This window comes from Pundamilia nyererei, unplaced genomic scaffold, assembly GCF_000239375.1.
Source record: "Pundamilia nyererei isolate P.nyererei 1_Seehausen unplaced genomic scaffold, PunNye1.0 scaffold00115, whole genome shotgun sequence".
Lineage (NCBI taxonomy): Eukaryota > Metazoa > Chordata > Actinopteri > Cichliformes > Cichlidae > Pundamilia > Pundamilia nyererei.
The window spans coordinates 803930-817163 of NW_005187516.1; the positions used below are offsets into that span (position 1 = coordinate 803930).

The following is a 13234-nucleotide window of genomic DNA, read 5'->3' on the forward strand; positions in this document are numbered from 1 at the left end:
AAAGGACATGTGAACCATAGAACATTTGCTCCTTGAGTTTCAGCTGCTTATTAACTGACATTTAGTCTGTTAAATGCATCTAATAGCAATGAAAAATTCAGATGGTTTTCATCGTTCTTGCGTTTGGCATGGCAGGCTTGTTTATTCTGCTAAAGCCGCGAAAGCCTAAGATGATCAAATGCACATCCTTTGTAAAGAAGTATGACCTCTGAACACTCCAGGTTAGTCACGTAACTGAGGACCCGCTAATAGCCTACAGTATGTCTGTACATGTTCAGTGATTGCACTCATTTTGATGAATGACATGAGTCAGATGGCCTGGTTAAGGCTTCAGAACCTCCTGGGTATGTGGGGGCAGGGGCAAGGAGGACCATCTATTTGATGACTCAGCTGTTTTTACGCCAAAGTTAAAAGAGTGAAAAACAAAAAGGGCCTCCTGGCCTAAATCTGCTCTGGAGGAATATTATCTGTAAAGGACAACATATGGAACCACGGAAATGCTTTCTGATGAGCACTGTGGAGAATTGAGGTTTCTAACCTCAACTGGTAACTCTAAAGCTACATTTTTTTGGTGAAAGCAGAAGAAATAATCACTTCATAGAAGTGTACTGGCTGATGTTATAGCCGTTGCATTCCAAAGTAGCTGTAGGTGTGAGTGACTTTTGAATTGAGTGGAAATTTTAGTGGTTATAATGAGAAGTGCGGGCAGGCATGCTTCATATTGGAGGGAAACTTCTGTGATCATTAGAAGTGTTTCTTCTGGTCTAAGGGGAGCTAAAAACAAAAAGTAAAAAACCCATAAAAACTCAAAACCTAGTCTGCAAAATGTTGAAAAAGCCTAGAGCATGAAAACAAGACAATGTGACCTTTCTCTAAGTTTGTCGTAAAAGGTTGCAACACTGCTTTACGTGATTTGTTTTGAAGGCTTTGATCACATTCTTCCCACTGGTCTTGCAAACTGACTCTGGAGTCATTCTTTATACACGTCAGCTCAGGCTCTAAAGTCGTGTTAGCACACAAATGCTGTGTTCTGACATGAAAGCTGTTCACTGTTAAACACAAAGAGCTAAGATTCTGCTTGGTAAAAGACACACAACATTTGGGGGGGGGCATCTTGACCTCTTTGTTATGCTTATGAAATTTACAAGATTAAAAGCACTTTTATTCAGCTCTTCTGCATCAAGTGGACACCAGTGGGAGAAGTTTGTCCTCAGGGTTAAAATACATGCTTTCATCAAAGTTAACCACGTCTTTAGAGAGCTTGTCTGGCAGAAGGCCTTGAAGGCAAACCTCACTAATCTGTGTACAAATATGAAAATGATACCACACCGCCATCTAGCGGCGCAGTTGTTTGTAACAAAACCACATGGTTTAGTTATTCGTTTTACTTACATTGTGTTTTCCGCTTCTTTTTGTTGTGTGATTGATTATGTTATTTATCTTAGCTTAGTCATCATATTTATTTAATTTAGTCATGTCATCATATTTATTTAACCTAACTTATTTATTGATTGGTTATTGACTTTTTAATATATTTCATTTAACTAGTTAGATTCAACTAATTTCAGCCATTACAAAATGCTAAGTGCTTTTCTCTCTTTTAGATTAATTTTGTGAAATGTATTTTCTACAATAAAGTTTATAGGTTTAGGGGAAGAAAATGTTACTGTCGCCGATTAATGACGTAATTGTAGGCGTTTATGAACGTCATGGCGGCTCATGCTAGCGAGCTTGAGATTGCAAAGAAGAATTTAACGGATGCAATTGGCGATAATGTCAAACAGTAAGTGAAGTGTTGTTTGTGTGCTTGTCTTTGTTCGTAGTCTTGCGTTTTGGTCCCATTTCTGTGCCACTGAAATGAAAAGGGGACTAACATTAATTAACTGCGCCTTGGACCAATTAGCACCTAGCTATCCTCTGCTACATTTTGCAGGATTTTCCCCGTTGTTGACATATTACTGTAGCATCTCTTTGGTATTTTTTTTATGTCTGTGGTGAAGGTGATGCGTAAGAAAGGTGAGATTTACCTTGAGCTTTATTAGCTGTATGAACTTTAACGTTATGGCGGGTTTGTGTAAATCCAACTTGACGATATTTTGAAAAGTGTACCCCGAGTTGGCGAGAAGTGAAACTTAACTTAAAGACGACGAGAGAAAGAAACAGGAACAGCACTGTTGAGTATTTGTGATTTTAAAAGTTAATAGCACGTGAATAACGCGATAAAGAGATGCAATGACGTGCAGATGGTGCTTGTGTGTATGCTTGTGTATGCGTGTGTTTCTGTCTGTGTCCAGCATCACTTTGTGTTGTAGATGCACCTGAGTTATGTGTGTGTTGGTGCTTGCTTCTTGTTTCCTCCCTGCAGTTACTGGGCAAACCTGAAGCTGTGGTTCAAACAAAAGATCAGCAAGGAAGAGTTTGACATTGAGGCGCGTAGGCTGTTGGCACAGGAGAATGGTCAGTGTCAAAGAACAGCTCTCCTCTGTGCTAATGTGTAATGTAGAAATTATAATACTACTAATAAAAAAAATGGCTTATTCTGTGTTTCCTTCATTCATCCAGTCCATGTTCACAATGATTTTCTCCTGGCTATTCTTACACGGTGTCAGATCATCGTCTCCACACCAGGTGAGTTTTTTTAATAATAACTGAATGCCTCTGAAATTGTGGCTGAACCTATATTTTATAACAGCTGACATTTTATGCATGTATTAAGCCATACCTTTTTGTCAGGACTGGCTTGGGAGCTGTTGAGATTAAAATTCAAGACTATTTCACCAAATAAAATGGGATCTCTGTTTGTGTCTTTCATGCACCTTGTTGTGTGTCCTTTTTGTCCTCTAGAGGGTGCAGGGTCATTGCAGTGGCAAGGTAGCTGTGCTTCAAAGCCCGGCAAACCGAAGGGGAATAAGAAATGTTCCTCTAGGCAAAAATTCGACGTAAGTCCTCCTTCATATTTTCATCTCCGCACGGGCTAGATATGTTCATGTTGGCAACAATACTGCTAAAACTGTTCCCACAAATTTATATTCTTTGACAGAGGTTGCACACACACCTTTAATGAATTGTTGAAAAAATACTTCTTATAAGGTTCTCCTCTCTAAATATTTTAGTTGCCAGGTAGTGTAACCAGTAAACTTTTATTGAGCTGCTGCTCCATTGAGTCTCTCTGTGGATGAGCTTTATCTCTACTGTGTTGGTCTGCAACTAGTGATGATAATCCATGTTCTGCTTTGCATTCTCAAAGGGCTCAGCATAGTGCCACATGACCCATTGCTCCCGCTGAAGTTTCTGGTTCTTGGGCCATTCAGTTCACAGCAGAAAAAAAAGACTGTCACCAGTCTAAGTCCATCTGACTATTAACACAAGACCCATTTAACTCTTTACCCCTTGAAAGCCTCCTAGGAGTAACCCTTGAAGCTTTTTTCTGAACTGAGTAGTTTCTCATATTTCAGGCGTGCTTATAGAACAGGTCATTCAGTAGTAGTAGACCAAGTAGACCGATGAATACTGGGGTGTCAAAATTCATAATTAAGGGTACAGTGGAGGTAGATGCCGCTGAACCACACTGAGGATTGCCACAACAGCAACCTGACCAGCAACCCAGCTGCTAGGGAAACTACACAAAAAGGGCCTAGGCTTTCAAAATAAGAGTAGGGGAATGGTCCAACTGTAAATCAGCCATGGGTGATTTCATTTTCTGTGGCATGATTAAAAAAAAACCCAAAATGCATTTTTAAAAAAAGGCTGAAATGAGTCAACAGATACACTTGGGTGGCCATCCTAAGTAAAGTGTATGTGTGCAGTACACTTAAAAAGTAAAATCACGACCGAGTGTTGCAGCTGCAAGGTTAGCCACCTCTAAATAACAGCTGTGTGCTTGAACAGTGGACTGACAATATCGCTCGGATGCTTGTGTGTCCTTCAGCATCGTTTCCAGCCTCAGAATCCTCTGAGCGCCGCCCAGCCATTCAGCCCGAGGGAGGGGGCAAGTGAGGAGGAAGAGCTGCGTCTCAGCGCCCACACTCTGCTGCTGCCCACACGGGGCCAACTGGAGGCTCGCATGATGGTGACCGCCTTTGAGGTGGGCTTGGATAACGTCACAGAAGATGCCATCAGCACCATGATCTATGCCGTTGAGGTATATACTAACAGTTCAACAGAAGAGTGACTGTTTGAGCCTCAGTGCACCCTCATAAAAGCTGAGAGTGTGACGCAAGTGATTCTTCTGCTTTTTAAGTCTGACATTGTTTAAACATCGGTGCAGTGGTTTAAATGATCAGAAAGAACATGTTCTGCGTCATTTATTATGCAGCACTGACAGCTTTGTTTTCTCCAGAGACTGAGCAGAGCTTTGTCGCTTAGTCACACCAAAATCTAATGAGATGTTTACCCATGTGTGGTGGCCAAAAGCAGGAGGGACATCAGTTGTACTGTCTCAGTCTGTGTCCTTGCCCAGCACAGTGTCTTTTTCACTCAGCTGTTTGAATTATTTTAAAGTTGAGTTATGAAACAAGTATATAGAATATATATATGTAGTAAGAGAGGTCTGTCTTGATTCCATTATCAGTGATCACTTGGATTAAACTACACTAAGCTATCAGTCAGTTTACATGCAAAAGCTAATGCGACCTGTTGCACCCAGAAATGAATGGGAGCCATTTTGAGTCTGACTGTGCACTGACTCAGTGCTCTGATTTATTTCAGCACCACTTGAAAGATGTCCTGACTGCCGTAATCATGCGGAGGAAGGCGTATCGATTACGAGACAGCCGTTTCCCCTACGCCTTTGGCAATGACGTCACGCCTCAACCCTATCTGAAAAACAGCCTTGCTGCTTACCACAGTGTTGCTGATTGGTAGGGACTCCAGCTTTTTTTAGGCTGTGAGAATTCTCAGTATAAGAAAATGCATTTGATACAGAAAAATGTGTATGCCTCTAATTAGTGCAACTTCATTAAATCTTTTTAGTTTTTATGTTTGTATCAGTAGCTGCTTTCTTTTGCTGTCAGGATGGACTAATAGTGTACTTTTTTCCTTGAAGTCCGCCACAGAGTGCTTCCCTCCCTGCAGGCCCACCACCACAGGTGTCACCCGATGAGGCTGAGCAGCAAGCTGTTCATTTGCTGGCTTGTTCTGCTGACAGTCTTCCTGCACCTCTCCCTCCAATCAGCATGTTTGATCTCCTCGAGGCTTTACAGGTAAGAAAATGTGCACAACTGGTCCTAGCAACATCAGCATATTTCACAGTGAGTTTTCTTGGAACAGCCCAAAGGAAAAGTTGTGATATTCCCAGGCAAGTGGTCAAATAATACAACCTTTGACCCTGTTAAATGTGATGGAGTTTTTCACCTTGAAAATGTGTGTGTGTGGGATTCTTAGAATGCTGTGAAGTTGTGTAATAGTCCACAAATGAGTGTGTAATAAGATTGATATAAACTCATTTTTCCAGCAAAAATGCCAAACTTTTCTAAGTTCTGGCTTCGAAACTGTGTGCAGTTGCTGCCGTTTTTTGTCTTATAATTTTCAAGCTGTCAGTTAGAGATGACAAAACTCATAGCTTTTTAAATTTTTTTTTTTTTTTGAATAGTTGTGTTTACACAAAAACGCTGTTTCCCTCAGAAATGCATATGTAAAGTTTAAAGGTTTATATCTTCATGTCTTACTCTTCATGTCAGCACATGAAATTTCCCACTCGTGGGACTAATAAAGGTATCTTATCTTATCTTTCTTTACTCTTAACGCTGGATTCTTTCTTTTTTTTCCCCAAGCCTACCTTTCCATCATTTAACTATCAGAATTGAAATGGTTTTCTCACCTCTTTTATACTCGTTTAATGCAGGTTCACCACGGCGTGATGCCCTCCCACACCATGTACGCCCTCAACATGGAACGCGTCCTGTCACGGCTTTGGCACCCCAGCCATGAAGAACTAGAGCAGGACCACGTCCACCGGCAGCGCATGGCTGCTAAAGAGGGCGTGCTCGTCAGCTGAGAGCCCCCGGCCACAGGACTGTGCACAGACTATGGGGGTTATCAGGAACCAAACACAAGAACGACCCCCAGATAGATATAATTTAGGAACTCAACTCTGTGTTCAAGAACTTAAAACTGTTTAGAACCTGGAAAATTTTGTGTTGCACAGAAAGATGGAAGACAAGTAAGATCAAAAGAAGCTGTTGGATGAGACCAGAGCAGGCAGTCGGCTCCAGTAATCAACTCCACCAGTCGCTTCTGGCAGACAACCGTCATTTTGTAACTTCTGTTCCATAGTAGAATATAGTGTTTAATTTTATGTACACTGTCTGGGGATCCAGTGCAGGATGCAGTTGTGGAGTTTGTGGATAAGATGCCTTAACAGACTAAACCCTGTCTGAGTTGCCTCGAGTTCGTCTTTGCTCACGTTGTCAGATACGCATCAAAACATCCTGTAAAGATACAGAAAAGCACATATCTAATCCTCAAGTGTTGTGTAAATAACCAGTTCACAACATGACATACGGCACGTATAAAAGATTACAAGCATTTAAATGGTCATAAAAGTCCTGGACAGAATATGCAGGTGTATTCATTTAATGGCTGATTAAGTCTTGTGTCAGGCTGAAGTTGAGGGAATCTATGAGGAGCTTCTCTAAACCAATGTACCAAGACTCAAGTTAAACATAGAAACAGTCCTGTCATAACAGGTAGGGCCAGGGTGTATCAAGCAGTGAGTGAAAGCACCTGTGTGGGTTTACAGTCTGTGTGTAGGGTCTTTAAACTGCCAGACAGCTGCCTCCTCCAATCATTTACCAGCTGGTAAATGATTGGGCATGAACATGTGTCCAATCATTTACCAGCTTCTGGTGTCACTGTTGGGCTAAAGAGTCTGTTTTTTGTTTTATTTTGTTTTAATTTCTTTCCAAGTAATCTAACATGTGCCCCTCTGTTCAGGTTAAATGTATAAAGTGTATACATTTGTACTTTTTTTTTCTACAGAAACGTATTTATATTACAGACAGTTATTACAGTTGAGAAAATAAATAAAAAAATAAGCCTCCTCCTCCTCTTTACAAAGCATCTCTTCTCCACTCACTCCCTTCAAGTGTGTAAACAGATCTGCCTCGGCTTCATGGCGTTTCTTGTAAAAGAGTCACCAGCTGTAGTGGGAGGACGGTGACTATTACTCGCGCGCGCGCACATACACACCCCCACCCGTCCCAGCGCTCGCTCGAGACCTCTTGCCATATTTGGCTGCCTGCGGCTCACTTCCGACGCTTCGCTGTCCAATGGGCGTCCGAGTAGCTTCGGCAACCATCGGGTGCGCCTCAGCGAGCTGGTGACTCAGTCTCCCGTCCGCCCCAGTTTCTCCAACAACAAACACTCCATGTAACACACTGCAAGACTATCCGCTCACCTCCAGGCTCATTTATCGTTGATCACAAAGCCACAACACACATCCTGCTGCATGACCAACACTTTTATTTTCTCATATTTACAGTTAAGTGCTCAAAATACTGCGTACAAATATTACTAAGTGTTAACTTGAGGTTTAACATTAGTTACAACTATATCACAAAGTTGCTTGAAGGTAAGTATTAAGAAAGTAAGGCAGTTTTGTCAGTAAACACACACCTATGAGTCTTTAGGGAAAGGTGTGAACTTTTGTTGTTGTTAGTGTTCTGTACATATAATCGTTGGTGCCTGGGATACTCAGTGCTTGACTCATGTCTATATGCATACGTTGCTACTTGACATAGTGAAAGGTTCGGTTCACATTGTGTCTATGCAATTTGAGCCCACATAAGCCCTATCTATCCTCCAGTCAGGATGCAGGATATGTGTGGGCCACAGTCGAGTGATAAGATGTGAACACTTGCCATAGCTGGTTTGACAGATTACAGATTTCATTGTGTAGTTTAAGGTGGAAATAAATGACAAAGACACAAAAAAAAAATGCCAAAAATATGTAACGAGCCAGATCAGAGGCGCTGGCAGAGCCAAGGTTCCATCTGAGCTGTGTGCGCCTGTGCAATAAGTTTGATGGCTTCTGCTCTGTGATAATTCACCGTTGCTGACCAATACCAAGTATCTTGTCAGTCAGCCTCCATGTGGATACAGTCTGAGCGGATATTTTGGTGGAGGAGAAAAAAAACAATGCGCTGAGACTTCCCTGAAAGGCTGAACGGGCCACTTTAAGCTGCATTTGGTCCCCGAGCAGTGTCCCTTGGTTCTTTTTCTTTTCTTTTCTTGGCAAGTCTAGTAAGCTTGGAGCTGCTGCGTCAAAATGAGCTGGCAGCCGCTGTTAACGTGGTCCATCACCTTTTGTTTGAGCAGAGCCAGCTCGTCCCGCAGGACGTTGGCAGAGGAAACCAACTCCGTGTTTTGGCTCTTTAGGTTTTTGACCCTGTCCTCCAGTCGGGCGATCCTCTCCAGCTTCCTTTTCCGGCATTTGGACGCGGCCACCCTGTTCCTCATGCGCTTTCTTTCAGCTTTGATGCGCTCTTGGGACTCCATGTCGATGGGGGAGAGCGGTGGGGTCTCGCCGGACATCTCCGGGACCGTCTGTGGCTCCTCTTTGAGCGCGTGTAGCCGTGAGTGCCGCGCAGCCACCGGCAGCTGGTGGTCCATGTGGTTGTGGGACGGCTGTGGGGCCGCCGGGTAACTTGTAGGTGGAGGTGGCTGTCTCTCGCCGGCAGGTGCGGGCGTGGAGCCTATTACAGCCCGAGTGAAGCTGCTCAAGTTGGTGTACTCCGGCGGCTCCGTGCGCACCGTGCAGCTGTAGGAAATCCCGCCGCTCTCGGGCGCAGCGGAGCCGGATGTCATGCCGTTGGCCGAGCCGGTCTGTGGGTCGGGCTGGGCGGCAGGTATCTGCTGCTGGTAGTGGAGCTCAGCCAGCGCCCTCACAAACCCTTCAGCGAAGCCCTCCTGCTCGTCGGTGATGTTCTTGGAGCAGATGAACTGGGTCGGGGTGGGAGTTGTCAGCCCGTTGCAAGACTGGATGATCAGTCTCTCCAGTTCAGGTGAGGCCAGCTTCAGTAACCCGACATCAGGGGACGTCAGGATGTCCAGGGCCTTGGCGCCCAAATGAGGTTTAAAGTTCTTCGGGTCGTTCAGATTCAGGGTCATGGTCTGTTTGAGGGTTTTAGGGTTGAAGCCGTACACTGCCGCCCCGTCCCGCTGAGAGTTGGAGGCTTCGTCGTAGAAGGTCGCTTCCATTTTTCTGGACATAAAGTTTTGTTCACCCTGAGGGAGATCTTTCTTTTTCTCCTTTAAAAAAGAAACGAGAAAACAGTCCAAGGTCGACTGTTTACATAGGTCCCGTGACAGTCCGTCAACTGGATTGCGATAGAGTCCGCCTATTGTTGAAGTTCAACTCACTTGACAACTTTATGTCCTGGGAAAACTTTTCTTTTGTGCGCCCTGCGCTCATCAACAACCGAAAATTGTCCCCCCGCCGCCGGGTCTCCGTGTCCGGACACACCGAATGTCTTCCGTGACTTATCCTCGCTCCCAAAAAGTAAAAACAGTGCCCGAAAACGTCTAATACTTTCTATCACTTCCAACGTGGAGACGAACTTTATCCACCTCTAAGCTGCAGCTCGCCTGAAAATAACAATGATGTCATTTCTACAGCCAGCGATTGGCTGGAGATGACTTGGTAGGCGGGATGTGTCTAATGACATGCAGGTTGCTCTGACAACAGGCCATATCCCCGCCCACCGCGATGGCTTATGGGATTAGGTAATGCAGACAGTGGAGCAATGTACTCTGGGATTACGTAGTGTTTTTGAATATTTAGTTACCCGCTCAATTACTAGTTATCCCCCGAAGTGCGCACTGAGGGTGCGCAGAGATGAGCGCTGATTGGAAATGAACCAGGAATCTTTAAATAAGATGTTTCGGATCAGGAACATGTGATTTAAGGCTGTAGGTTTCACAGGCTTAAATATTAAAAAATAAATCACAACAAAGAGATAATTAACCTGCTTGAAAATGCAGAAATTGTGGTGATCAGTGTGTGTGGCTGTACAGGAAGAACTACACGGGACTTTTGAGGAAGTGGGCACAGGTTGGCTGGTAAAGCAGGGTTAAAGACAGGAAAGAACAAGAACCTGACTTACGTTGAGCTCCTTTGTTGCCCACAAAATATGTGGTCCTACACCTGTGCTGGTTTTAAGTTTCTTTTTGATTTCTTGCTATGTGAAGATGGCATGTGTCCTCAGCAGTGCACATATTTACTCGGAAAATGTGTATCTGTGCCATACAGTATGCGGAAACAAGTAATATCCAAAAAGCTTAGAAATATAAGAACAAAAAAACGTATTATATGTAAACAAATGAGTATTAATACATAAATGTACACTAGGCCATAAGCACTAATTTATAGTCTTGTATGGGTACTCCATGTTTCTATACATGAAATTTATAATAGACTATAAGATTTGTGCATCTCTAACACTAACATTGTTGTATAACAAACATTTATGCAGTTATGGTCTGTTTTTCTTAGTACCAGTATCATATGATGCAATAAAATCAAGTTAGCTGCTGAGCCAAAGAGTATTTTATTTAGCTGATCATTTTCAGAAAAAAAAGCTCTTCCAGGAGAAATTTGTTCCACTCTTTAAGGAACATCAGCTTGTAAATTTCCACAGCAGCCTTTTAGAGTGTTTTTTCTCTTGAATGTTTTCATGCAGAGGATGTCAGTCATTCTTTTTGATGTGTGGCTTAAAAAAAAAAACAAAGTTGCGTAATCCTGTTTGGAGTGTGTCAAACGTTTGGCATGACGTGAAAATAAACTAGCATGCAACTTTTTGTTTTGATTAAGGTGCAGTACTAGTTAAAACATTTATAGACACATATTTATTTCACAATGCATTTTTGCACAACATAAAAAGTAGTTAAAATAAATAATCATAAAATACAAATGGAGCTCTGTTTTAGGTACGATTGTGACCAATCTATAGATGAAGTCTGCAACAGCAAAGATGATGGCACAGGTGTAACTTCCAGGGGACATTTTTAAAACCTTATATTGAGGGGAAAGCCAGCACATTTAACAGCTATATATAATTTATTAAAGATATTGATGGGGGAGTGTTTGTTTCCTGTAGTGGCCAATCAAATTAAACTTATTTTTAATTATGTCATGAAATAAATACCCAAATAAGTTCCTGCGATAGATGGATGCTGAGTGGTGAGACTTGCTCGAAGGACTTTGATATGACACGTGAATTCCTTAAACACTGTAATTTTGGATTAATTGTTATTGAGCAAAATTTGTAAACGCTGATAAGGCCACACTATTAAAAACTCTAGGCAACCTTAACACTGAACTGTGCTGAGAAAAAAAAAGACCACTGATTTAATGATGTACTGTATATGAGGGGATAGCAACATACCTATGCACTGACAGCCTAACTCAACCCTAAATCTGCACAAAAAGTAAGGAAATCTGCGCTTGGTCAGCTTTTTCTTTCTTGGTAATTTCTTTCTTTCTTTTGTTCCCCTAAAATAATAACACATTTGTAAGGAAAATGCATTTGCAGGTTGAGCAGCAGAGTTGAGTATGTGGACTGAACCCATGAAAAACTTGTCAGATCTTTTCTTCTTATGTCAAACAGCTTATTCTGCTATTGACTCTTGTTTTGAGCTGCTGACACCCCAGCATGTGAGCATGGACCCTGCAAGAGCAGTCAGTTGGTCTGCTCCAAGCATGCCCCATTTGACTGATCTGGATCGGACTTGTGCCATAGTGCAACTTCAAGCTTGTGTTTTATAAGACCAAGTAGCAGCATTATTTGGAGTAAGCCCTAGTATCATCTCCAAATTGAAGGCCAACTTCTATCTAATGGGGAATGTCAGAGACAGTCATTGAAGTGGGCGTCCCAAAACGACGACGCCACAAGAAGACCATTTCCTCACGTTGTCAGAACCGTAGGCAGTCTTCTACAGATTTGCAGTCAAGGCTTGCAGGACGACATAGCAGTGGGTAGGCAACTCCCTCACTGGAAAAACAAGGCTTGTTGTCACTGGCGGCAATCTGAATGCATATCAAGATATTGAGATGAGATTCTACAACCAGCAGCGATCCCATGTCTCCACAGTCTGGGACAGAATTCAGTCCTCTAAGACGACAATACTCACCTCCACAGAGAGGGGTTTATCAGAGACTACCTTCAGAACTTGGGAGTGGAGAAGATGGAATGGCCTGCCTGAAGTCCTGACTTCAACCCCCCTGAACACTCGTGGGTGTGCTGTTCATGACCAACACAACCATATTGGCTGACTCACGACAAGTCGGTTGAAGAATGGGACGCCATCCCACAGCAGTGCCTGACCAAGCTGGTGACTAGCTTGAAGAGGAGCATGTGTATGGTTCTTCCACATGCTACTAAGGTCCCTGTTTGTTAAATGAATAAACTGTTAAATTGTCAATATGTATTGTTTCTTCGGACGAAATCATCCAATCTAATAAATGACACCAAACAAAAGTCCACAGCAGAATAAGCTGTTTGGTACTGGCAGAGAAGCATGGGTGCAGCCCCCACACTCAACTCATGAATGCATTTTCCTAAAAATGTGGCACCATTTAGTGGAAAATAAACAGATTGAATGCATTCTTTGGCATTGCAGTCTTAACCACCCCGCACTGTATGTATGAATATGTGTTCATTCATTCACATAGGTAGACACAAAGCCAGCTAATGACAGCTGCTGTCCAGTCTGTCTGGTCTACCCCATTGTATTATTAAACATGTTCTCCTCGAGCCAACTATAAATAAGTTAACAGCCCAGACAGACAGGCTGGGATAACCAGGGCAGCCTGAGGTCAACACTCTCCAGATGACATGTTGTCTTCATCAGAAGGCTGCACAACACCCATTCTAAAGTATGATACCCTGAAGAATGCTTTAGAAACGTTCTTTCTTTCTATCACACGGTAACGTTCTGGGCCACTCTGTCCATATACCTGTGTCAAGACCCACCGTGCAGTGTTTCCAATCAAACTATCGCTATGGCCTGGCCATGCTTCCTGTTTCTCTGTCAGCTTTTCCTCTCTACTGGGTTGACGGGGTCGCCTTTAGATAACAGTGCTTTCCTCCTCCCTGGCTGGGCCAGCTGTTTCCACTGCATGGAGTTTTCTAATCAGGAGCTGGTCCCGCCTGTCTCCCAACAGGCCCTGCTTTTGTTGTACAGAGGTGGGACAATCCAGCTTTCACGGAAACACCCCTCCCCTCTCCTCCCCTTT

At 43.1% G+C, this 13234-nt stretch overlaps 2 protein-coding genes across 2 annotated transcripts; one reads left to right on the forward strand and one right to left on the reverse strand.

Annotated features, from left to right (window-relative positions):
• The first annotated feature begins 1688 nt into the window (after positions 1–1688).
• tada1 (transcriptional adaptor 1) lies at positions 1689–7392 on the forward strand. Its single transcript, XM_005741931.1, has 8 exons — positions 1689–1783; positions 2366–2457; positions 2563–2628; positions 2845–2939; positions 3929–4141; positions 4708–4859; positions 5045–5201; positions 5843–7392. The coding sequence occupies exons 1-8, from the start codon at positions 1701–1703 to the stop codon at positions 5993–5995; spliced, it is 1011 nt and encodes a 336-aa protein (XP_005741988.1). The 5' UTR covers positions 1689–1700; the 3' UTR covers positions 5996–7392.
• Positions 7393–7444: 52 nt separating this feature from the next.
• Positions 7445–9604, reverse strand: LOC102207072 (transcription factor AP-1). Its single transcript, XM_005741930.2, has one exon. The coding sequence runs from the start codon at positions 9208–9210 to the stop codon at positions 8239–8241; it is 972 nt and encodes a 323-aa protein (XP_005741987.1). The 5' UTR covers positions 9211–9604; the 3' UTR covers positions 7445–8238.
• Positions 9605–13234: the final 3630 nt, after the last annotated feature.

Bases quoted from the DNA above. Each gene is read 5' to 3' on its own strand.
- tada1 (XM_005741931.1), top strand. From the start codon at position 1,701: ATGAACGTCATGGCGGCTCATGCTAGCGAGCTTGAGATTGCAAAGAAG. The intron at 2,629-2,844 runs GTGAGTTTTTTT...TTTGTCCTCTAG, and splicing joins GATCATCGTCTCCACACCAG to AGGGTGCAGGGTCATTGCAG. The intron at 5,202-5,842 runs GTAAGAAAATGT...CGTTTAATGCAG, and splicing joins ATCTCCTCGAGGCTTTACAG to GTTCACCACGGCGTGATGCC.
- LOC102207072 (XM_005741930.2), bottom strand. From the start codon at position 9,210: ATGTCCAGAAAAATGGAAGCGACCTTCTACGACGAAGCCTCCAACTCT.